Here is a 22,281-nt window from a genome sequence, read left to right as displayed (position 1 = left end):
GACATTTCAAGACACCCATTGTCTCAAGCTACATGGTGAACAAGGCATCATGTCAACCTGTTCATTGCAAGGAGGGAGCGGCAATGGGAAGGAGGGAAACCAAAAAACAATTATGCACCAGTTTGTGAAAAATAGGAGCAATGAAAATGTCAGTAAAATCGCACTGCAACAATGGCTAAAGAGCATGGCGGATAACAAGTAACCTGTGATCAAACTTATTTAACCTCATAATTACATGGACCAACTCCAGCTTTGAACAGATTTTAAAACTTATTCTATATATGCAAACCAAAATTACAAAACAGGCATTGGAATGTTGCAATTACAGTATTGCATACTGATAATTATGTTTCTTGCTCTCCACCCACTTCTGCCACTTCCCACATTTTCCAAATGGAAATACCATAGTGCCATTAGTCCAGGCCTATGTTCCCCTTTATTTTTCCAAGCACTACAATTAATTGTGTTGCAATCTTGTTCCAGGTTTAACCTGAATAAGCTCAGATGAAATATAAAAACAGAACAAACTGACCGATTCAGTATTTGGCTATTCCCTCGTGCATCGTCCTGACATTCCTTCGAGATAATTGCCATCTTTTGATTGATTGAAAGGTACAGCAGGAAAACTGACCTTTCGGCCCACCAAATCCACTCCAACCATTAATCTCCACCCGCTTACACTAGTTCCATGTTATCCCATTTTCTCATCCACTCCCTACACACAAGGGGTAATTTAGAGGCCAATTAAACTACAAACTTGTTCATCTTTGGAATGTGGGAGGAAACCGGAAGACCCGGAGGAAATTGGGTGGGTGGAAATCCAGAGAACGGGTGTCACGGGTTATTAGGAGAAGGCAGGAAAATGGGATTAGGAGGCGGAGATCAGCCATGATTGAATGGCGGAGTGGACTCGATAGGCCGAATAGCTTAATTCTACTCCTATAGCATGAAAAAAGACTTGTGATTGTGAAACCCACAGAGTTACAGGGAGAAGAAAGCCAACTTGCAGGCTTCATGCAAGGAAGCAAAAGTTTGAGTTCAATGTAATGCCAGCCGATTTCTACACATTGTACATCAATCATTTCACATGGCTAAGTGACAGAGGATGTCTCCCAAACAGCTAGACTTGGAGATTTTAACAAAGACTGTAGCTTCTCGAAGATTGGTGTGGAGGCCACTAACTAGGGAGAATGACAGCATGTCACCTTGTTCACTCCACACAGCAGCTTGCAGCAATAGACATACAGGTGCACAACCTTTTATCCAAAAGCCTTGGGACCAGACACTTGTCGGATTTCAGACATTTTCGGATTTCAGAATGGAAGATTTTTAGCGTAGATTAGGTAGGTAGCGCGGGCGGCTTGAAAAGTCTGGAGCAGCTGCCTCCTCCCCGGAGACTGGGAGAATCATTGCATAAATGTTAGTCAGTTAGTTTGGAGGGATTTTATGTGGTGGTGGTGGTGGTGGTGTAGGGGTGAAGGGGGAAACTTTAATTCTTAGTCCCCTACCTGGTCGGCGACTCCCAACCTCGCGGAGCTGGGGCTCCGTCCGGCCGCGGGCGGCGCCGGTTGTAGCTCCGACCCCGGCAACTCTACCCCTGGCTGCGAGGCGCTCCAAATCCAGCGCGGCCCGCGGCCGGACGTCCCAGCTCCGAGAATGTCGGGAGTCGGCGGCGTCGCAGCGCTGGGATACCAGCGGGGAGCGGGCAATGCCTTACCGGGTCGCCGTGCGGCAAGCTCCGGAGCGCTGTGGCCGCCTTCTTCCAACATTCGCGGAGCGTCGCTGGATTTGGAGCCGCGGAGCTGGGGGCTCCGTCCGGCCGCAGGCGGCGCCGGTTGGAGCTCCGACCCCGGCAACTCTACCCCTGGCTGCGCGGCTCCAAATCCAGCGACGCTCCGCGATGTTGTGTGTCGGCGGCCACAGCGCTCCGGAGCTTGCCGCACGGCGACCCGGTAAGGCATTGCCCGCACCCCGCTGGTATCCCAGCGCTGCGACGCCGCCGACTCCCGACATTCGCGGAGCTGGGGTGGGGGGCTTCCGGCCGCGGGCCGCGCTGGATTTGGAGCGCCTCGCAGCCAGGGGTAGAGTTGCCGGGGTCGGAGCTACAACCGGCGCCGCCCGCAGCCCCACTGGCCACAGCGCTGCGGAGCTTACTGCACGGCGACCCGGTAAGGCATTGACCGCTCCCCGCGTCTCCGACCAGGTAGGGGACTAAGAATTAAAGTTTACCCCTTCACCCCCCTTCACATAAAAGCCCTCCAAACTAACTGACTAACATTTAAGCAATGATTTACAGATGTTTAAGCGTCTCCCGGTCTCCAGGGAGGAGGCAGCCGCTACAGTAGTACAGACCTGGGTTGACCGTGGGTCGTTTTGGGTCAGGTTTGGCGCCAAACGCGAGCTTTGGTGCGCAGACGACATCTGGAAAAAATGGCCGGTTTTCGGAGCTTTTCGGTTTCTGGAACACCGGATAAAAGGTTGTGCACCTGTATTTAACCATCTCTGAAATCATAACTCCTTAAAATAAAACCCAATATATTGATTCCAGGGTTCAGTTAAGACACATCATTAGTTCATGATTAATCTGTTAGAACAAATGCTCAACAGAAACAGAGAATGGAATAGAATGATATGCTTCATATGTGCAAACTGGACAATTCCAACCATTTCCTCATTTATAGAGTACCTGTATTAACCAAGCCAGGTATTTGCAAGTACATAAATCAGATGAAAGCACAAGCATTATTAGATGTCACAGTACATTCACTATTATTGCCCATGAACAATTGTGATGTTTCAGGGTCTAAAAATAAAATCAATGGTATTTGTATTTTGCTTAGTTGTGTGCATAGCACGTTTAGTAAATACACCAATGATGTCCGAGGTTAAAAGAACACAAGAGAAAGGACCTCAAAAAATATATACCACTGAAAGATGCAATTAAATTAGACAAAACACATTTTTAAAAAGCTTCTTCCGATAAAGAATACAAGCATTCACACCAAATGCTAACCAATAAATACTTGTCAAAATAAGATGACAGTAGTAACTTGTACCTAAAGACCAGTCGCTTGAGCTAGTGGTTCTCAAATATCCAAGAGGATTTAGCTGAGCTTTGTATTACTGTACAATAAAGTCATTTAGTAGAATCTGTCCAACCCTCTGTGAAGTTCCTCAAATTCCCCAATAGAAGGTATGCCACAGTTGGCTTCCTGGGTGAAACAATATTGAACAGTTGATTTTGTTTGTACTCAGCACAGAAATTCAAATACAGACTTCTCGGCTACATTATAGATTCCAGGGATTATTCCAACATTCCATCGAGTACCATTTGGCTAGCCCCAATTATACAGCTTCTTGCATCTTGGCCTTCGTGCACAGCAGGATAATATAGCAAGTGAAATCACAAAAGACACGAGCAATTCCAGAAAACACTCAAAATGCAAACCAATGCTTCATTATATACACAATTGTAGGAACTTACCACCCGATACCCGATTTGATATTGTCATGATGGATTAAAAAAAGTCTCTTTTAAAATATGGTACAGTGCCCTCCATGATGTTTGGGACAAAGACCCATCATTCATTTATTTGCCCCGGTACTCCACAATTTGAGATTTGTAATAGAAAAAAAAAATTACGTGGTTAAAGAGCACATTGTCAGATTTTATTAAACGCCATTTTTAAACATTTTGGTTTCACCATGTGGAAATTACAGCAGTGTTTATACAAAGTCTCCCAAACACTTGTCTGGCAGATCAGAAACAATCTTCAGGAGTCAGGTGTGGATTTGTCAATGACCACTGTCCACAGAAGACTTCATGAACAGAAATACAGAGGCTTCACTGCAAGATGCAAACCACTGGTTAGCCGCAAAAATAGGATGGCTGGGTTACAGTTTGCCAAAAAGTACTTAAAAGAGCAACCACAGTTTTGGAAAAAGGTCTAGTGGAAAGATGAGACGAAGATTAACTTATATCAGAGTGATGACAAGTATGGAGGAGAGAAGGAACTGCCCAAGATTCAAAGCATACCACCTCATCTATGAAACACGGTGGTGGGGGTGTTATGGCTTGGGCATGTATGGCTGCTGAAGGAACTGCTTACTTACCTTCATTGATGATACATCTGCTGGTGGTAGTAGCATAATGAATTCAGAAGTGTATAGACGCATCCTATCTGCTCAAGTTTAAACAAATGCCTCAAAACTCATTGGACGGCGGTTCATTCTATAGCAAGACAATGATCCCAAACATACTGCTAAAGCAACAAAAGAGTTTTTCAAAGCTAAAAAATTGTCAATTCTTGAGTGGCCAAGTCAATCACCCAATCTGAACCCAATTGAGCATGCCTTTTATATGCTGAAGAGAAAACTGAAGGGGACTAGTCCCCAAAACAAGCATAAGCTAAAGATGGCTGCAGTACAGGCCTGGAAGAGCATCACCAGAGAAGACACCCAGCAACTGGTGATGTCCATGAATCGCAGACTTCAAGCAGTCATTGCATGCAAAGGATATGCAACAAAATACTAAACATGACTATTTTCATTTACAAGACATTGCTGTGTCCCAAACATTATGGTACTCTGAAATGGGGGGGGGGGGGGGGGGGGGGGGGGGGGGGGGGGGGGGGAGACTATGTATAAACACTGCTGTTAGGTCTACATGGCGAGACCAAAATGAAAAGAAAAAAAGGCCTTTATTAAAATCTGTGCACTTTAATCACGTGTGATCTTTTTTTCCTATTACAAATCTCAAATTGTGGAGTACAGGGGCAAATAAATAAACTATGGGTCTTTCTCCCAAATATTATGGAGGGCACTGTAGTTGAGGTTCAGGTGCAGCACAAGCAGTTCTCACCATTCACATGAAGACAAATACTAGAGCAGGCCGGCTAGCACAGTCAATTCCAGTTCTCTCTCCTTCTGGTTATCAGAGTTTTTGATATTTCATCCATTCTGCCTTTCATGCGCACACACAGCTCATTCTTTCATTACCTCTCCACCCCTCCTCCTTTCTCTACATTTGAAAACGTATTCATCACCAACTATTCCAGTTCAGGTGCAAAGCCAATTACCCCAAAAATGAACACATACTCTATCTGAACAGGAGTGTCTCCGTTCATAAATGTTTCTGCACTTATTGCTTTTATTCAAAACTGAAAATAGCAGAAGCCCACAAAAAAAAATACCCCTGCACTGCACATTTTTTTGCATTTAGAACCGAAATACTAATTCATTAATAAATCGCAGATAAAAACGTTGAAGTGATCCAATCAGATAGAACATGGTCAATGCCACTGCTATTTTATGATTACAGTCAGATTAACTTTGACATTTGTTTTATATAGTCATTATCTATATTGCATAACTTTAGGTTAAAATCCACCATTACAAAATCACATTAACTACATACACACATCTGCGTAATACACAACATGTAAAAACTAAAATTATTAAAGCTAAATATTTATTACATGTCCAAAAAGCAAGTTTGCTATCTGGTCACAGACTTGGTCAAAACAAAAATATCAACTTTACAACTAGGAATTGGAGTAAAAAATATTTAGTTTAGAGATAGTGCGGAAACAGGCCGTTCAGCCTGTCCAGCACTGACCAGCAATCACTGCACGCTAACACTATGATGCACACACTAGGGACAACTTAAATTTTACCAAGCCAATTAACCTCCAAACCTGCATGTCTTTGGAGCATGGGAGAGGGAAACTGGAGCACCCGGGGAAAACACATGCAAGTCACGGAGAGAACATGCAAACTCCATATAGACAGCACCTGTGGTCAGGGTCGAACCTGGGAATCTGGCACTGCAAGGCAGCAACTCTACTGTTGCGCCACTTGTCAACCGTTAGAGGATGGATGTTGTTCATCTTCAAAAAAAATGTATAAAAATCGTATTTTCAAATGGTTATATAATTTCCAATCTGCACTTAGTCGTAAAATTTCTAAATTATTTCAAATTAAATACATTTTCCCAGGCTCTCCATGACCCTACAGTTCACTATGTACATCCTGCCCTGGTTTGACTCCCAAAATCCAATGCCTCACACTTATCTTAAATAAATTCCATTTGTCATTCCTCTGCCTGTTTGAGCAATGGATCAAAATCCTGCTGTAATTCCCGATAACAAATCTTTACAGTCTACAATCTACCTATATTACGCTTATCATGTGTTGTCCATTCTCATCCAATTTTTTGATATAGATGACAAACACAAATCACACTGATAACCCAGGCACACCACTACCGATAATTACAGGCCTGCAGTTCAAAAATCTGCCTTTCACCACCACCCTCTGCTTCCTACCATGAAGCCAATTCTGTATCCTGTTAGCTAATTCTGCAATCTGCATTTTGCAGTAAAATATCTAAATTATTTAATATCAAATACAATTTCCATTTTCGCCATTTTCTACCAAAAGTAACTTTATCAAACACCTTGCTGAAGACCATATGGACAATGTCTACAGCCCTTCCCTCAACCTTCTTTGTTACTTCTAAAAACACCGATTCATGAGACATGATCTCCCACGCACAAAACCACACTGACCTTTCCCAATCAACCACATCTTTCCAAATGCATGTATATCTTATCCCCTCACATACTCTCCAGTAACTTGCCTACCACAGATGTTAGGCTGATTGGTCTATAGTTCCCAGGTTTTCTTTGCAAAAAAGTTCAACTGTATAACTATTTTAAAGCTAAAATAACTGTGGTCGCTGGTCCCAAAGTGCTCTCCAGCAGACATTTCATTCACTTTCCCATTCCTTGTAAGACATCTCGACATATTACCTGAGGAAATGTTCCTGAACACACCTGACAAATTCCACCCCATCTAAACCCATGGCACTATAATGAGACCAACTAAGCAACATAATAAAATGTAGTGTTACAAGTCTGTACAGTACAGGGCGTCACAATTGATCATTATTTTCAATTGCCGACACACATGCAACTTGCAATGCCCAGTAGCTTCCTGGGCAGCTTTATTTATACCACAAGACAGAATGTTGATACTGAACAATGAACAGAAATGGTAGTTGGACAAAAACAAACATAAGAAAAGAAACTGAAGCAAGAACAGCTCTCTGGTGTCGTATAGCTGCTGGTAAAAATGTTGACATCCTGATATATTGAAGACACTAAACATTTTAACACATGGCAGAATTGCCAAATTTGAGGTGTGAGCAAATCTCCCATTAAAACCGGACCCATTTATATCCAACTCAAATGCACAGAATATTTTCCATTCGCAATCCAATAAGGTATTTGCAGCACATTTGAAAATAAAAAAATGTTCTATATTGTAATGATCAAAGACAAAAGATTTGCAAATCATTCTGACCTGGACACAGCATAAAGCAGGCTGGAACACCCCACTGCAAACATAATTGTTTTTTAATCAATATATAAAACTAGCCAAAAACCAGGACAACAATTTCCTGTCATGTTCTACCTCCCCACATAAAAGTGGCAGCCCTCAAGTAGTAAATGAGTTGTATGAGTTTCTTGTATGAGACTACCAAAACGAGCAGTGTCACATCTGTCATACTCCATACAGAGAATTGGGAAAATGTCATGCTATTGCTAATGATGACAAGGTTTCGCAAGTTTGGAGTGTTAGTGTGGAACAGGTCTCATTCAGATGTACACCTTAGCCATCAGCAAGGAAAGGCACAAAGTGCTGGAGTATCTCAGTGCGTCAGGCAGTATCTCTGGGGAATATGGATAGGTGACATTCCAGGTCAGGACCCTTCTTCAGACTTACCATCAGCAATTAAATCAATTAATTATGATTTGGAATTAGAATTTTTCGTTATTAGTATAAATTCTGATATCCAATCATGAAGAATCCAATTGGCTCACTGGCACAAATCTGATACACTTAATCTTAAAACTCTGATGGTATTACAGGTCTTCAAACCAGCTTTGAGTTATGGGGTTTCAAGGATAAGTCAGCATTACTTACTACTAATCTTTTAAATAGAACTATTGTGCAGATGAACTTCACACAGACCGATTTCCCCAGATGCAAACTTAACATTTTCCATGCAGTAAAATTTCCAATACAGTGAAGGTATCAACACATTTTATCAGTTGATGCTAACTTGTTTAAGATATTTAAAAATGTTCCCCAGTAAAATGCTCGTTCAAATTTGCACATTTATATATTTTAAAATGGTATATTTTTAAAAATTGGTACAACTTATAAAAGAGCTTCCCTTCACTATTACTTAGAGCACAAATAGCACATGTGAAAATGCACCACTGACAAATAGTTAAACAGAGGCAAGAGTTTAGTGTTTCTCAGAGAGAAAACAAAAAGTAAATACAAAAGAGCTTGTAAGAAAGGACTTTGGAAGACAATGGATATTTCATTTATTTGGGGGAATAAAAATGAACAAATAGACCATATCCACTCTTGTACTCTTTGATGGTAGGTCCATGGGAGTTTTTGTTTAAATGACTGCCTGAAAGGTAAATGGGGCCTTGGATTACCATATTGTTTAAAAGATGATATCCCTGGCAATGCAGCACTTGCTCAAAACTGCAAGCATTTGCCAGCCAACAAGTTATGCACTGAACTTTTTAAACACGCAAACCCCCCCCCACTAATAGTAAGTCAAGCTGCCTTATAAAATCTAACTTGCAAAGTCATAATATGGAGAAGTAATTGACCCCAATTAGCTTTGCAATCACTACTTAATAAACCAAAATCTTAAGAGCATAGCATTTACTGTAATTAGTTGGATATTGCCTCCAAGAGACACGAGGTAAAAACACTAATTCTTGGTTCATTGGATTTTAAAGGAATATGTGAATGCGCATTTGAAGAGCCATAATCTGCAAGGCAATGGACCACTATCTGGGAAGGGGGTAAATTCCAAATATGTATTTTTTGGTCAGCATGGGCATGCTTTTTGCCGTGCATTTCTATGGCACTTTTTTCATGTTGTTGGAGTAGAATGAAGCCATTCGGCCCATCAAGTCCACTCCGCCATTCAATCATAGCTGATCTTTACCTCCCATTCTCCTGCCTTCTCCCCACAACACTTGACACCCGTTCTAATCAAGATTAGATATATCTACCGACTTAAATATATCCACTGACTTGACCGCCACAGCCCTCTGGAGCAATGAGCGCCACAGATTAACTACCCTAAGACCAGAGAATTTCCTCCTCATCTTTCAAAAAGAGCGCCCTTTCATTTTGAGGCTTTGATGTCTGGTCGTAGACTCTCCCACAGGTGGAAACATCCTTTCCACATCCACCCCATCTATGCCTGTCATTATTCTGTAAGTTTCAATGAGGTCCCCCCCCCCCTCAACCTTCCAAACTCCAGCGAGTAGAGGCCCAGTGCTATCAAGCGCTCATCATATGCTATATTTTAATTCCAAAATTAGCCAAATTTCATTCACAAATTGCCAAAGCAGGATTTGGATATAAAATTCCAGATTCATATCTCTGGCCTGAATAATTATGGTTCAAGAATACCAAAATAAAATCTCAATCACATTTATAAATTAAAAAACTTTTTGAAAGTGTTATTTCAACTACGAAGCAGTTTATTTGATGTCACCCTTCTCCCGAATCACTATTATAATTGTTTAATTAACAGTTTCTTTATGATTTAAAGACACGCAATAGAATTTACCCACAAAATTAGTTTTTAAATAATTACTTGTCAAGCAGGTCAACTACCTGGCCAGGATTTTAAAACAAAAAGAAATTGTGTTCTTACAAAACAGACAATTTAGGAGATTTCAGAACTCTAAATTCATGAATTCAATGTGTGAGCCAACTTTGTTACTCAACTTTAAATGATGACTTATTGTAAACCTGTTGGGCGTGACAAGTGCAGCTGGCAATCTTTGGCAGCATGTGATAAAAGATCAGCTGAAAGTAATGACCTAATCTTTAGAACCAGCAGGAACTTTGTATCACAGATGACTGGTTTATCCAAATTATGTAGAGGATTTTAAATTAAGCCTATATCTCTACAATCAACCCCACCCTTTCCCACCAAAATGTTAGATTTGCAATTGTTCTTTAATTATTTACAACAGAGAACACTGTCCATTTACAAGACAGTACCAGATCAATGGGTTTTCAACACTACAGACAGCACATATCAGCTTTGTCCATTCCACCTCATCTTTTTAAGCTAGCCTTTCACATTATCCATATTATTCAATTTACCCAATTCAAATACTAGGACACTCTGGCATGCTCTTTGGTAAATCACAAACAGGTGTAATGAATTGTCAACTCAAGTCAGTCTTATTGGGCAAAGTATGAAAATAAAAAAGTACGGCATTTGCTTTAGAAACAATTGCCACACAAAATAAATCCCTTTGAAAGCACAACATTAACAGCTAGATCAATGACTTGAAGTTTAGGTCTATCCTAAAAAGTGTTGATATGTAGGACCGATAAACAAAATGTTTATAATAAATAGAATCTTTAACTTGATAAGAGTTTCCAAATCACTAAAATTAAGAATCTTCACGAGTACAGACATTTACAGTGAACCACAAAACAAGTACATACTGCTCTGACAAATACAATACATGAAAGTGAATAACAAGATTATGGGAAGATGCCCGGTAGATGCTGGGACCTTTAGAAAATACAGCTAGTTGCTCGTTAGAATTCTTTTGAATGATACCAAAGGAACAAAATCCACTTGGATTGTGCTTTTAATGAGAACGTTAAGAGACTTCCTGCAGATAAATGGTTCAAAGTGTAGAAGGTTGGGGAACTAGTTAATTGCAGACTATTGCTTTGTGCTAACAAGTTATACAATCATTAAATACATGACATTAGATGCCACGTTTCCCTGTGACACACCTCGTCAGCAACCAAATTTTATTCTCTTCTCTAGCCATTTTCCAGAACAATTCACCGCTTCTAGACTATTTTCAGACTGCAAGTAGAGCTTCAAATTCAATTGCCTCCATTATGAGGTTTACCCTAGTTAGTTCATCTGTGGCTAAAACCCTCTTCCATGCCTTTTAAACCATGCAGACTCTCATCTTGAATGAGATATAAATGCCTCACCGAGCACCTCAATTTAAAACCATCATTGCCCAAAACGTTTTGTGGCCTTATCCCTGCCATTTCCTCCATAATTCCTACCCGCAGGATGTCATCATCATTCCCATCGTGGGTAGATTGCCTGTCACTGCCACGATACAAAATTCCTCAATTCCATTCCTTAAAGCTCCCAGCTTCACCTCATCAAACCAATAACCAACCCAACTGCCTTATATTCTGATGCTCAGATCAATTTATGTCCAATTAGTTCTTTCAAAAATCAGTGTGACTCAATCCACACACCCCTTCCACTAACTATGTTTATGGTATTCCTTCCATCCCTCTTCCTTTCCAGTCACCATCTAACAGAATCAAACCCATTTGTCCCAGCCTTCTACTTCATCAACACTACATTCTCCAAATCTCTTTCCTATCTCCCCCAGAATTGGTCTATTTGGGAGCTTTAATAATGCAAACAAGTTTTAAAGTAGATTGAATAAATATTGGGCCAATGTGAAGTTGAAACCCAATTCAAATCCGGTCTACAAATGAAATACTAATTCATTTGTACTGACCACACAGATTGACCAACTAGAAAACATTCTGTTTTTATTCCTTCTATTTGTAAGTCTTTGTCACAAAGTGACAGGAATGAGAAAGGACAAAAGAGATGGTGAGCAGGACAAAGTGTGACTATGGCAAAATGTTCCTGTGACCAGCCCATAAATCTTTGACAAGTGCAAGAATTTCAGTTCACAGAATGGAAGATGTGGTGGGCTATGACCAATGTTCGGCATTATGTTCCCAACACATGATTCCTTCACATTGCCACCATTAACATATACAGACTGCAGTGAATGTCCATATTTGCCATTGAGATTTTATAGCTAGAATTCATGCATCAGCTCAAAAGAGGGGAGGGAGAAGAAGGGTACTTGAACAAACAAAAATAGACACGAAGTGCTGGAGGAACTCAGCAGGTCAGGCAGCATCCCAGGAGAACATTGATAAGTGACGCTTTGGGATTCTTCTTCTTCAGAAGAAGTTCCTCATTCACTTTGTGTCTTTTTTTAAAAATAATTTAGCAGCTGCAATTCCCCGTTTTAACCAATTAAATTTCGGTTTTCTCTCTGCTGATGGCCATAGAAAGACACCATTGAGTTTATCCACACGACTCCTGGAATGGCCAGACTGGCCGGGAAGCTAATGGAATTGGGGCTCAACACCTCCCTGTGTGCCTGGGCCCTGGACTTTCTCACCGCCAGGCCCCAGGTAGTCAAGATGGGAGGGAATACATCGAAGTCCCTCACCCTGAGCACAGGATCGCCCCAGGGTTGCGTCCTCAGCCCCCTATTGTACTCCCTGAACACACATGACTGTGTGGCTAGGTTCAGCTCCAACTCAATAATTAAGTTTGCTGATGACACTGTGGTGGTGGGCCTGATCTCAGACAACGACGAGAGGAGGTGGCTGGTCTAGCACTCTGGTGCCAGGATAACAGCCTCCTCTTGAACATCAAAAAAACGAAGGAGCTGATCATGGACTTTAGGAGGGCACATCATCCGAGGACGTACACTCCATTGAGGATAAATGGGGATCCTGTGGATAGGGTGAACTGTTTTAAATATCTGGGAGTCCACATCTCCGAGGATATGACATGGGCATCACACGCCTCAGCACTCGTGAGTAAGGCAAGGCAGCGCCTTTACCACCTCAGGCAATTGAGGAAATTCAGAGTGTCTCCGAGGATCCTCCAGTGCTTCTACGCAGCGGTGGTGGAAAGCATCTTGTCCGGGAACATTACCACCTGGTTTGGGAATTGCTCTGCCAAGGACAAGAAGGCTCTGCAGAGAGTAGTGCGTTCGGCCGAACGCACTATGGGAACTTCACAAAAAAGCAGGAACTATACATCAGGAGGTGCAACTCCAGGGCCAACAATATCATGAGAGACCCCTTCCACCCCTGCAACGGACTGTTCCAGCTGCTACGGTCAGGCAAACGCCTCCGTTGCCATGCGGTGAGAACGGAGAGGTTGAGAAGGAGTTCCTTCCCAGAGGCCATTCGGACTGTAAACTCCTATCTCACCAGGGACTAACTCTACTGAACCTTTTTCCTTCCATTATTTATTATGTAAAAGAATATGTGTGTGTTATGATTGTGTTTATAGTTTGTTTGGTTGTTTGTCTTTTTGCACAAAAGTCCGCGAGCATTGCCACTTTTCATTTCACTGCACATCTCATATGTGTATGTGACAAATAAACTTGACTTGATATATATTTTTTTAAATCACGGCATTCACTAATTGTGTGCATGCATGAAGAATGGTTCACACATGAGTAACCATTCTACAAGTTAGTGAGCACAAGGAAATAAATACAAAAAATAAGGCGTTTGTGTGCAATATTTTAAAAATTATTTGCGGCTTCCATTAGCAGAGGTACAAATCACCTGCATTTTGAAAGCAAATAAGTAGTTTGTCACAGCAAAAACAAATTCATAGAATGCAGGTCAGGAAAACAACATTAAAAAAGTCCTTCTATTGATGGTATGATAATGGGAAGAAACAATATGGCGATGCAGCTAGAAGGGCCACTTGCTCACAGCTCCAGTAACCTTGGTTTGAACCAGACTTTCAATGCTGCCCGTTTGGAATTTGCATGTTCTCCTTGTGACCATGTAGATTTCCTCTGGCCATGGAGTTTCCTCCCACTTCCCAAAGATATACCGAACTCACTAATTGGTTTCTCCTAATTGTTCCTAGTGTGTATGTGACTATTCGAAATGCATGCAACTCAGCAAGTCGGGCAGAATCCTTGGAGGACATGGATAGGTGAAGTTTCGAGATGGGACACCTCCAGCTGATCATTGAGGGGGGGGGGGGGGTGTGGGGGGGGGGTGGAGAAGTGGGTGTTAGACAAAGCCCGTCATGTGATGGGTGAATACAGGCGAGCAGGAGTTTTGATTGGCAGATTGGTGGACATGACCAGAGATGAAAAGATGAAAAAAGGGTGCAAGATAAAGGGCAGGGCAGGAGTAAAATGTGAAGCCAGAGGAATGGATATGGGTGGAAACGGGGGAGGATGAGAAAGGTAGGTGAAGGGGAGAGAGAAAGAGAAAAAAAAAATCCCAATGTTGGGCGAGTCCAGAACCAGGGGCCACAGTCTTAGAATAAAGGGGAGGTCATTTAAGACTGAGGTGAGAAAAAACTTTTTCACCCAGAGAGTTATGAATTTATGGAATCCCCTGCCACAGAAGGCAGTGGAGCCCAAGTCACTGGATGGATTTAAGAGAGAGTTAGATAGAGCTCTAGGGGCTAGTGGAGTCAAGGGATATGGGGAGAAGGCAGGCACGGGTTATTGATAGGGGATGATCAGCCATGATCACAATGAATGGCGGTGCTGGCTCGAAGGGCCAAATGGCCTCCTCCTGCACCTATTTTCTATGTCTATGTTTCTAAAGAGGGTGAAATGTAAAATTGGAGAATTGAATGTTCATACCGCTGGGTTAGAAGCTACCCTAGTGGAATGAGGTGTTGTTTCTCCAATAGAGAATAAAATAGGACCAATGTAAATGGGTGCTTGATGTTTGGCGTGATCTTCTAAGGATAAATGATCCTGTTGTGTCACTAGAACTATAAACTCTGCGTCATGTTTTGCTCATGCACCCCGTGATCAGATAAAGCAATATCAGTTTCAATTAAGTAATTCGCTTCTGGTTAGCAATGGAACTAGGGATTTTTCAGGAGATAAAGGCAAGATCACAAATTTATCTGTCAAAAAATGAACTGCACATATTGGTACAACCCAATAATTCAAAATATAGAAAGACTTATGGCAAAGTAAAAAAGATAATACAAGGAAAAGCCAAACATACAAATAGCATTGAAAAGTTCTGTTTTTTACCTCTTGCTTTTGCCAGTTAACATAAATCTTTCACATTCATTAACAAAGCAGAGGATGTGAAGTGGGTGGAAAGATTATCCATTGCTAGTTTTATTTTGCCAGCATATACCAGCAGAGCTCTAGATAATGGACACACACTATTCGCTTAATCCCATTAGGAAATTGTGGGAACAAAATAGGATGCACATTTCTTCATTGGAAGATAAATTATTGCCTCAGATAATTAAATCTAAAGTTTGCTCCTGAATTTTTTTAAATTTCAGGCTTCAGAGGTTTTGTGATTCTGAAGAACTTATCCTGCTCATTGGATTATGCTGCTTCTTTAAACCAATCCTCAAAGATATCTCCACCTATGTTCCCTGGCAGCTATGTCCTAATATCATTCATAACAAGCTTGTTGTTGATACTTGCAAAAGTCAAAGTGAAAATCCAATTTCACAAACATTTCTCTTCAGAACCGCTGATTAAATAATGATATGTCGCTTTTTTTTTGTTAAATCCTACCCTTTGAAGGCTGCGAACAGTCAAAAATCGAACAGCCAAATCAAAATTTGGTACCAAGTAACAATCTTATTCAATGGTGGGGAAAGAGACAGTCTACTAATGTTGCCACCAAAAAAAAGTTCTTATCAGAAGTTACTGTCTGGGGTTATTGTTGAAGCAAACGAAAGGGAAGTTTACTTCACTTTAACCCAGCAACAATACTGATGAAAGGCTACATGGGGTTTTGGGTCACGTCTGGTTTCTGAACGCTGAAGCTTTGATGTTCAAATGTTATTTCATAAAAAAAGAAAAAAGGCTTTTATTTTTATAATGCCTTTCATAACCTTATAGCAAGGTATTTATAACTAATTACGTTTTTTTTTTAAAAGCACTGTTATTATTGTAGTAGGGATAACAGCAGCCAATTTTACACACAATGTTAGAAAATGATCAAATAACTGCATTTCAGCTATTTTGGCCGAGGGAACTACATTGCCAAGAATTAAACTGCTAAATTTCGTCAAAACTTTTACATGCATCTTTGATTCAACGCCAACTATGCAGCACTGAGGACAGGCCTGAGGAGTTCAATCTGAACCATGGTGGTGGCCACAGTGATTTATAGGCACAATGGTTCCATCACATTGTCTGGCAAAAATAGCCAAATCCATCAACCTGTTTGCAGTTCACCAACTGACCTCTATCGCTCTTGGCATCACCAAAAAGCATTGGACAAATGAACAAGATTATCTTGACGTCTTTGTAATGAAGGTTTTACAGGGACCCCTGTGCCGGGCAGTTGGCCCCTCAGATGGAAAGGTGGCCAAAAGGACAAGGAAAGGACAACTGGCAGTCAGCGAACAGTCGCAGGGACTGGTAACGTGAGAATTCATTGACAGGAGAAATGAATGAATAAGTTTATTGACCAAGTATTCACATACAAGGAATTTGCCTTGGTGCTCCACCCACAAGTGACAATGACATACAGTGACAGTTAGGAATGACACATAAAACATTAATAATAAAACATCTATATAATTAAAAGTCTCATCTTGACCACTTCCTGTCTGCGCTGTATATTGATTTTAGAAAAAAGCTACCCTGTATCGCTGTGATTTTAAGCCATCTCACTCAGTCCTCCTCTGCTGATTTTTCCCATCGATGAAAAGTAAAAAAGTTATGAGTGTTTAAAAAACCTTGAGATCAAACCTTGGTGTGCAATGCCCAGACCACATGAGGAGGCATGGCAAAAGCCATCATCCACATTACAAAATTAAATTGAAGACATGACTTGAATGGTCAGGATTCTCATGCACAACCCCATTAGGTGACGCTCTCAAATGGCACACTGCAATCAAAGGAATGTGGGCACCTTGTAGAGTTGAAAGTGGTGGAGGAGGAAAGAGGGGGAAGAGAGAGGATTTGCTCATCACAGGCAAGAGCAGAATTTATTGTCAAGTCAAGAGTGTTTTGTCATATGCTCCATATAGAACAACAACATTCTTACTTGCCACTGCACAACAGAATATGTAAACATAGTACACTGTAAACAATAATAAATGAGAAAAAAAAAGTTCAATGTGTATATTTACACACACACACTTACAAGTACACACACATATAAACACATACACGCAAAAAACAAACAATAGTATTTCAATAATAATAAGTCTATTGTAGTTCAGAGCTTATTTGAGGTTGTTGTGTTTAATAGCCTGATGTCTGTAGGGAAGAAACTGTTCCTGAATGTTACCGTTTTCAGGCTCCTGCACCTTCTTCCACATGGCAGGGGTGAAATGAATGTATGGGCAGGATGGTGTGGGTCTCTGATGATGCTGGCTGCCTTTGAGGCAGCGACTCTGATAAATCCCTTCGATGGTGGGGAGGTCAGAGCCGGTGATGGACTGGGCGGTGTTCACAACTCTTTGCAGTTTTTTCCCCACTCCTGGACGTTCAAGTTTCTGAACCAGACCATGATGCAACTAGTCAATATGTTGGTCCACACCCGGTTGCCATCGAGATGGTGAGCAGCTTTCTGGAACTTCTGCTATTGACATGTCCAATTGGTGTTGGGCAAGGAGTTCCAAAAGTGATAGAGGACTGGCAATCTAAGTCCTTTGGGAAAGCTGCAATTTGGCGAGGAACCAGCAAGTGTTCCATGTATCTTCCTGGTGGTAGAAGTCAGAAGTTTGAGAGGTACTCTGGAGTACACAAGAAACTGTGGATGCTTGAATCTTGAGCAAAGCGCTGTAGTAACTCAATGGGTCAGCAGTATTGGTGGATCATGCATTTCGTTGTCTCTGTACTGTACACTGACAATGACAATTAAAATTGAATCTGAATCATCTTTTGTGTCGGGACCCTTCTGGGCGAGTAAATATAGTGTGTTTTGCACATGACATACACTGCAGCCACTGTGCAATACTAGTGAGGAGAATAAATGTTTACGGTGCTTTCACAGGACACAGTTCAGGAGCAAGTTGCTGGCGTCGTACTCCAAGAAAGTGGAGATATTTGGTTACACTTCTGATTTGAACCTTTAAGAACGTGGAAAGGCATTGCAGTACTACAAATTTACTTCCTGCAGGATATCTGGGCCTTCACCAGCTCTTACCAGCCACGGTATTTGTTTTTGGTCCACAGCAACCTCTACATGGACCTCAAACCAGACTAGATCACTAACCAGTGTCGTGGCTGGTGAACCTAACTCGCAGCCAACTTACACACGACACGAGATTTTTTTTTTTTTTTTAAACTAGTAGAAGGGGAATGTCATTTGGTGGTCTGGAAGTAGAGGGATTTACAGCAGTAGATCAGCAGAGGTAGAAGCAAGCAGATCACAAGATCCTGAGAGAAAGCCATCAGCATGCCCCACAGGAGGAAATTGATACAATGCTTTCTGAAAACTAAAAATTCTTGTGTTACCCAGCCCTTCCAAAAGAACAGTCCATTGTGAATTCTTAAACACTAGTCCCTCAAATACAATTTGACAGAATAATACATTCCATGCAGCCTTAAAAAGATATCAAAAGAGCACACATTTGAAAATGTCGTCCTGGTTCACTTAATCAACTTAGTGCATGGGATATGCTGAAATAAAAAAGTACCTATTTTTAACAGACCGGATGAATTAGATATTAAAAGCTGGCAAATAATGTGAATTCTAAAGCTGGGAATAACCACAATGATGTAATCTGCAATGTTCATAAAAATTTAAGGCAGTCATTGATATCCATTGTAGTCAGAATTATCCAAATATTAGGGAGTACAAAACTATTAGCAATTTAACATTCCAGGCAAAAAACTTTCATAAACAGATGGTAAAAGGTACATCATAAGCAAGAAGACGCCAATGTTCTGTTCACGAATTGAACAGAAGAAAAATAGCCAAAGAAACCATGTACATTTGAACATTTTTTAATGAAGTCTTATCATTCTAGGTTTCCAACACAGACACCTAGAATAACAAGCTTCTAGGTTATTATTGAAAATCCTAGCATCACATTATAATGAACTAGCTCAGTATTTTCAATAAAAGCTGAACAGATCAAATGCAAATCTACACAACATGGAGCGAGATACAGAAAGCCAATATTACCAACAGCAGGGGTTGACTAATCTTCAATAAATCACTGTTAAGCAGAACTATAAGTGAAAATTAATCACATACACATTAAAAATATCAGATGATAAGCATTTATATCCATGGAGTGTCAAAAAGCATTTAAAAGCATTTTCAAAAGCGACTTCAAGACCTGACATACAGCATAATTACACAGGTCTTGACATACAGCATAATTACACTGCAGGTGCAAAAATGGAACCACAAATGTCCTCGCTTTTGATATTATGGTTTACTATAAGGGACTTGGAGTCGGGGATGTTGCCAAACGGAAAGCGGAGACTCTGATCCCGGCGGAGAACAACCAGTGCCCGCTGTGAGTCCCCATCACACCGTCAGTGCCAGCCCCTTCACCTGTGGTTCCCCTCGCTGGCTCCTGCTGCCCTCCCCCGTGATACGCCCCTCTCCCCCATTGCTCTTCCCCATCTTTTCTCCAAGCTCTCTCCTCCTCCCCCCCCCCCCCCCCCCTTGTGACAGAAAAGACATATCCATCTAAGACAAAATGTTCAATGTACAGGTGACCCCTGCGTCAAGGGAAGACTGCGTTCCTAGAAAAGGGGTTGTATGGAGATTTTCCTAAAAGCCACACCATTTACACTACATGGGCTGAAGCAACTCCTTGGCCCCAAAGGAAACTTTCCTAAAACAAACCCCGTCAATTATTGGTATTTAGCCCATTGCATTGTGCACCTTGGATGCATGAGATACAATAGGTCGAGATGAGCATTGAGCACAACCAGTGTTTAAACCTCCAAGCAATGCCAGGCCTCACAGCTCGTACGCATGCGTCTACAGTCTGGCTCATTTCCAACAACACAGACAGATTCAACTTGAGCATTATAGAAGGTAAAGGGATACTGAATTCGTGCAACGAGTTTTAAATGCACCTTTAAAGCACTTCAACCCAATGTGATACGAATTATATACAGTTAGGTGTACTCGGGAGCGCGTGTTAAGTTACATATGCGGCAAATTATCAACCGCTGCAGAATATAAGATATCCATTGCAGTTTAAAATGATACTCCAGGGCAGAATTCAGGAACCACTAAACAATGCACATTAAGTGCAACAGGAAACAGCAAATCTCGAAACAAAAGTAAACCTGGAGCGGAGGAAGACCAGAACATAGGATGTCTTTGTCTGCGGGTTGTGTCTTTTTAATACATTTCAACTGGAAGGAAATTGATAGAGTTTCAGAATGGGAACAGAATGAGACCAAACACCGTCAGATTTCGCTGACAGATTTATTACATCATCAGGAAATGAAAATCTGAGATACTTCACTATTCCAAAAGCAGCATCTTCCTCATTGTCAGGAGAAGTCTAAACTTGCCGACCAGCCGACTCCCTCCCTAGACAGGTCTGACACACCTTGCCCTCACACACACACACCCAGTGAAACAGGTTATGGTTTAAACGAAGAACATTATTCGGATTTAAAATAACGTTATCTACAATCCAACCATATACATTGTGTGGAATATATCCGTCTAATGCAGGACAGTTTAAAGCCACCCCATCGCACCAAATGGTAATTTGCTGATAACATTATCTAAAGACAAAGAGATTAATTGGAGAGTCAGTGATCTTATAAATCTTAATACTAATCTACTTTCCAGACAGAAAGATACCAGACAGCATTTTAATATAATCCGCACAAGAATATATAATAACAGCTTTCAAGCACGGCAAAACATTCTCAGAAATATACTATGGTATATAAAAAAAATACTTGGCTGTCACTTACATAAGATACAAGAAGTAATTAATTTGACAATTGTGCCCTAACAAAACTGAGTCAAAGCCCTACAAAGTATATTTCCCGTTTAAATGAGGACATTTAAACAATGTATAGTGGATCTGTGTCGCCAACAGCAAAACGACGCTCAAAGCGATTAATTCATACCTTGGACAAGATGAGACAAAAGGGAGGGGTTGGAAAACAAACCATATATCAAAGAAGAAATGCACAATTATGGGGAATGCATCCCAATGCCTCTGCGGATGCGAGCGTTTAGTGGTGAATTCAGGAAAAATGTTTCCAGCCATTCTGTGGCGGCTTTGGGCGAACGCCGGGCAATGAAAGGAAAGCTGGTTCAACCTCAGGCAGCGGCTTATTCCACAAGAGTTATCCATTACCTTTGTACCTCTCCAGGACGTCCTCGTAGGCCTGAACGAACTCCTTCTCCTCGGCGAAGGTGCTGGGGATCTGACCGGGCACATAGCCGGCCATGGTGGGAGTGTTCGGGCAGGAATGCTCGCTGCTCCCGGCGCCGGAGAGCGGCTGCGACGGGCCGCTCTCTGCCCCGCTCCTCCGGCTCACAGCAACACGGGCGGGCGGGCGTCAAGCGCTGGAGCAGACTCTGGCTTGGCTCCGGGGAGATTGCTCCGGGATGAATGTCTCTGTCTCCCTTTCTCCTCCCCGCCGATTCCTGCCCCTTTTATTTTCTGCTGATGAATGGCTGCTCGGGCTGCCGGACTGTGTAGCAGCGCCGCCCGGAGTCTGACTCACTCTGGCACGCAGGCCGGCCCCATTGCCTGTGTGAGCGCACGGAGGGGGAGCCAGAGAGTCGGCTCCTCGGCTGCCCGGCTCCAGGCTCATCATCTACTCTCGCCCAACCTCTCCCCGCACCTCCACACACACCCACCCACGGTGCCGGGGGAGCTCGCTGGCACATCTGGTGCTGAGACACCAACAGGGTGAACGCGTGTCTGGGAGAGGGAGATAGCAGCGTGGCAACATTTACACCTTTACTTCCATATCAAACTGAGTCGATTAGGAATGTGACCAATACTCTCTTGAACTTCTACAGGTGTAAGGTAGAGAGCATATTGGCCTGGTTCGGCCACTTGAACGCCCAGGAACGAAGGAGATTACAAAAGGTGGTCAACACTGCCCGATCCATCACGGATACTGACCTCACCACCATCGAATGGATGGGACTGAGTGACACTGCCTCAAAAAGCCTTCAATGACCCACACCAACCTGACCACGCTCTTGTTTCACTACTACCATCAGGGAAGAAAGTCCATGCTCATCCAGACTGAAATACTCGAGTCAAGAGTGTCTTATTGTCATATGTCCCAGATAGAACCATGAAATTCTTACTTGCTTACAGCACAACAGAATACAGTATGTAAACATAGTACACTGTAAACAACAATATAAACGAAAGAGAAAAAAAGTTCAGTGTGTGTATATACACATACTCAT

General features: G+C 41.9%; 1 protein-coding gene across 1 annotated transcript in view; it reads right to left on the bottom strand.

The window, feature by feature from the left end:
* LOC129709575 (microtubule-actin cross-linking factor 1-like) overlaps nt 1-21,634 on the bottom strand; it is a 335,842-nt gene extending 314,208 nt beyond the window's left edge. The window contains exon 1 of the mRNA XM_055656025.1: nt 21,206-21,634. Coding sequence (XP_055512000.1) covers nt 21,206-21,299 — 94 coding nt within the window. The 5' untranslated portion in view covers nt 21,300-21,634. The remainder of the gene's footprint in view (nt 1-21,205) is intronic.
* Between the last annotated feature and the right edge of the window lie 647 nt (nt 21,635-22,281).

The sequence above is a fragment of the Leucoraja erinacea genome, chromosome 26, assembly GCF_028641065.1.
Source record: "Leucoraja erinacea ecotype New England chromosome 26, Leri_hhj_1, whole genome shotgun sequence".
In the NCBI taxonomy this organism is placed as follows: Eukaryota; Metazoa; Chordata; class Chondrichthyes; order Rajiformes; family Rajidae; genus Leucoraja; species Leucoraja erinaceus.
The sequence above is the reverse complement of the archived record's forward strand: the minus strand, read 5'-3'. Positions and strand labels throughout refer to the sequence as shown.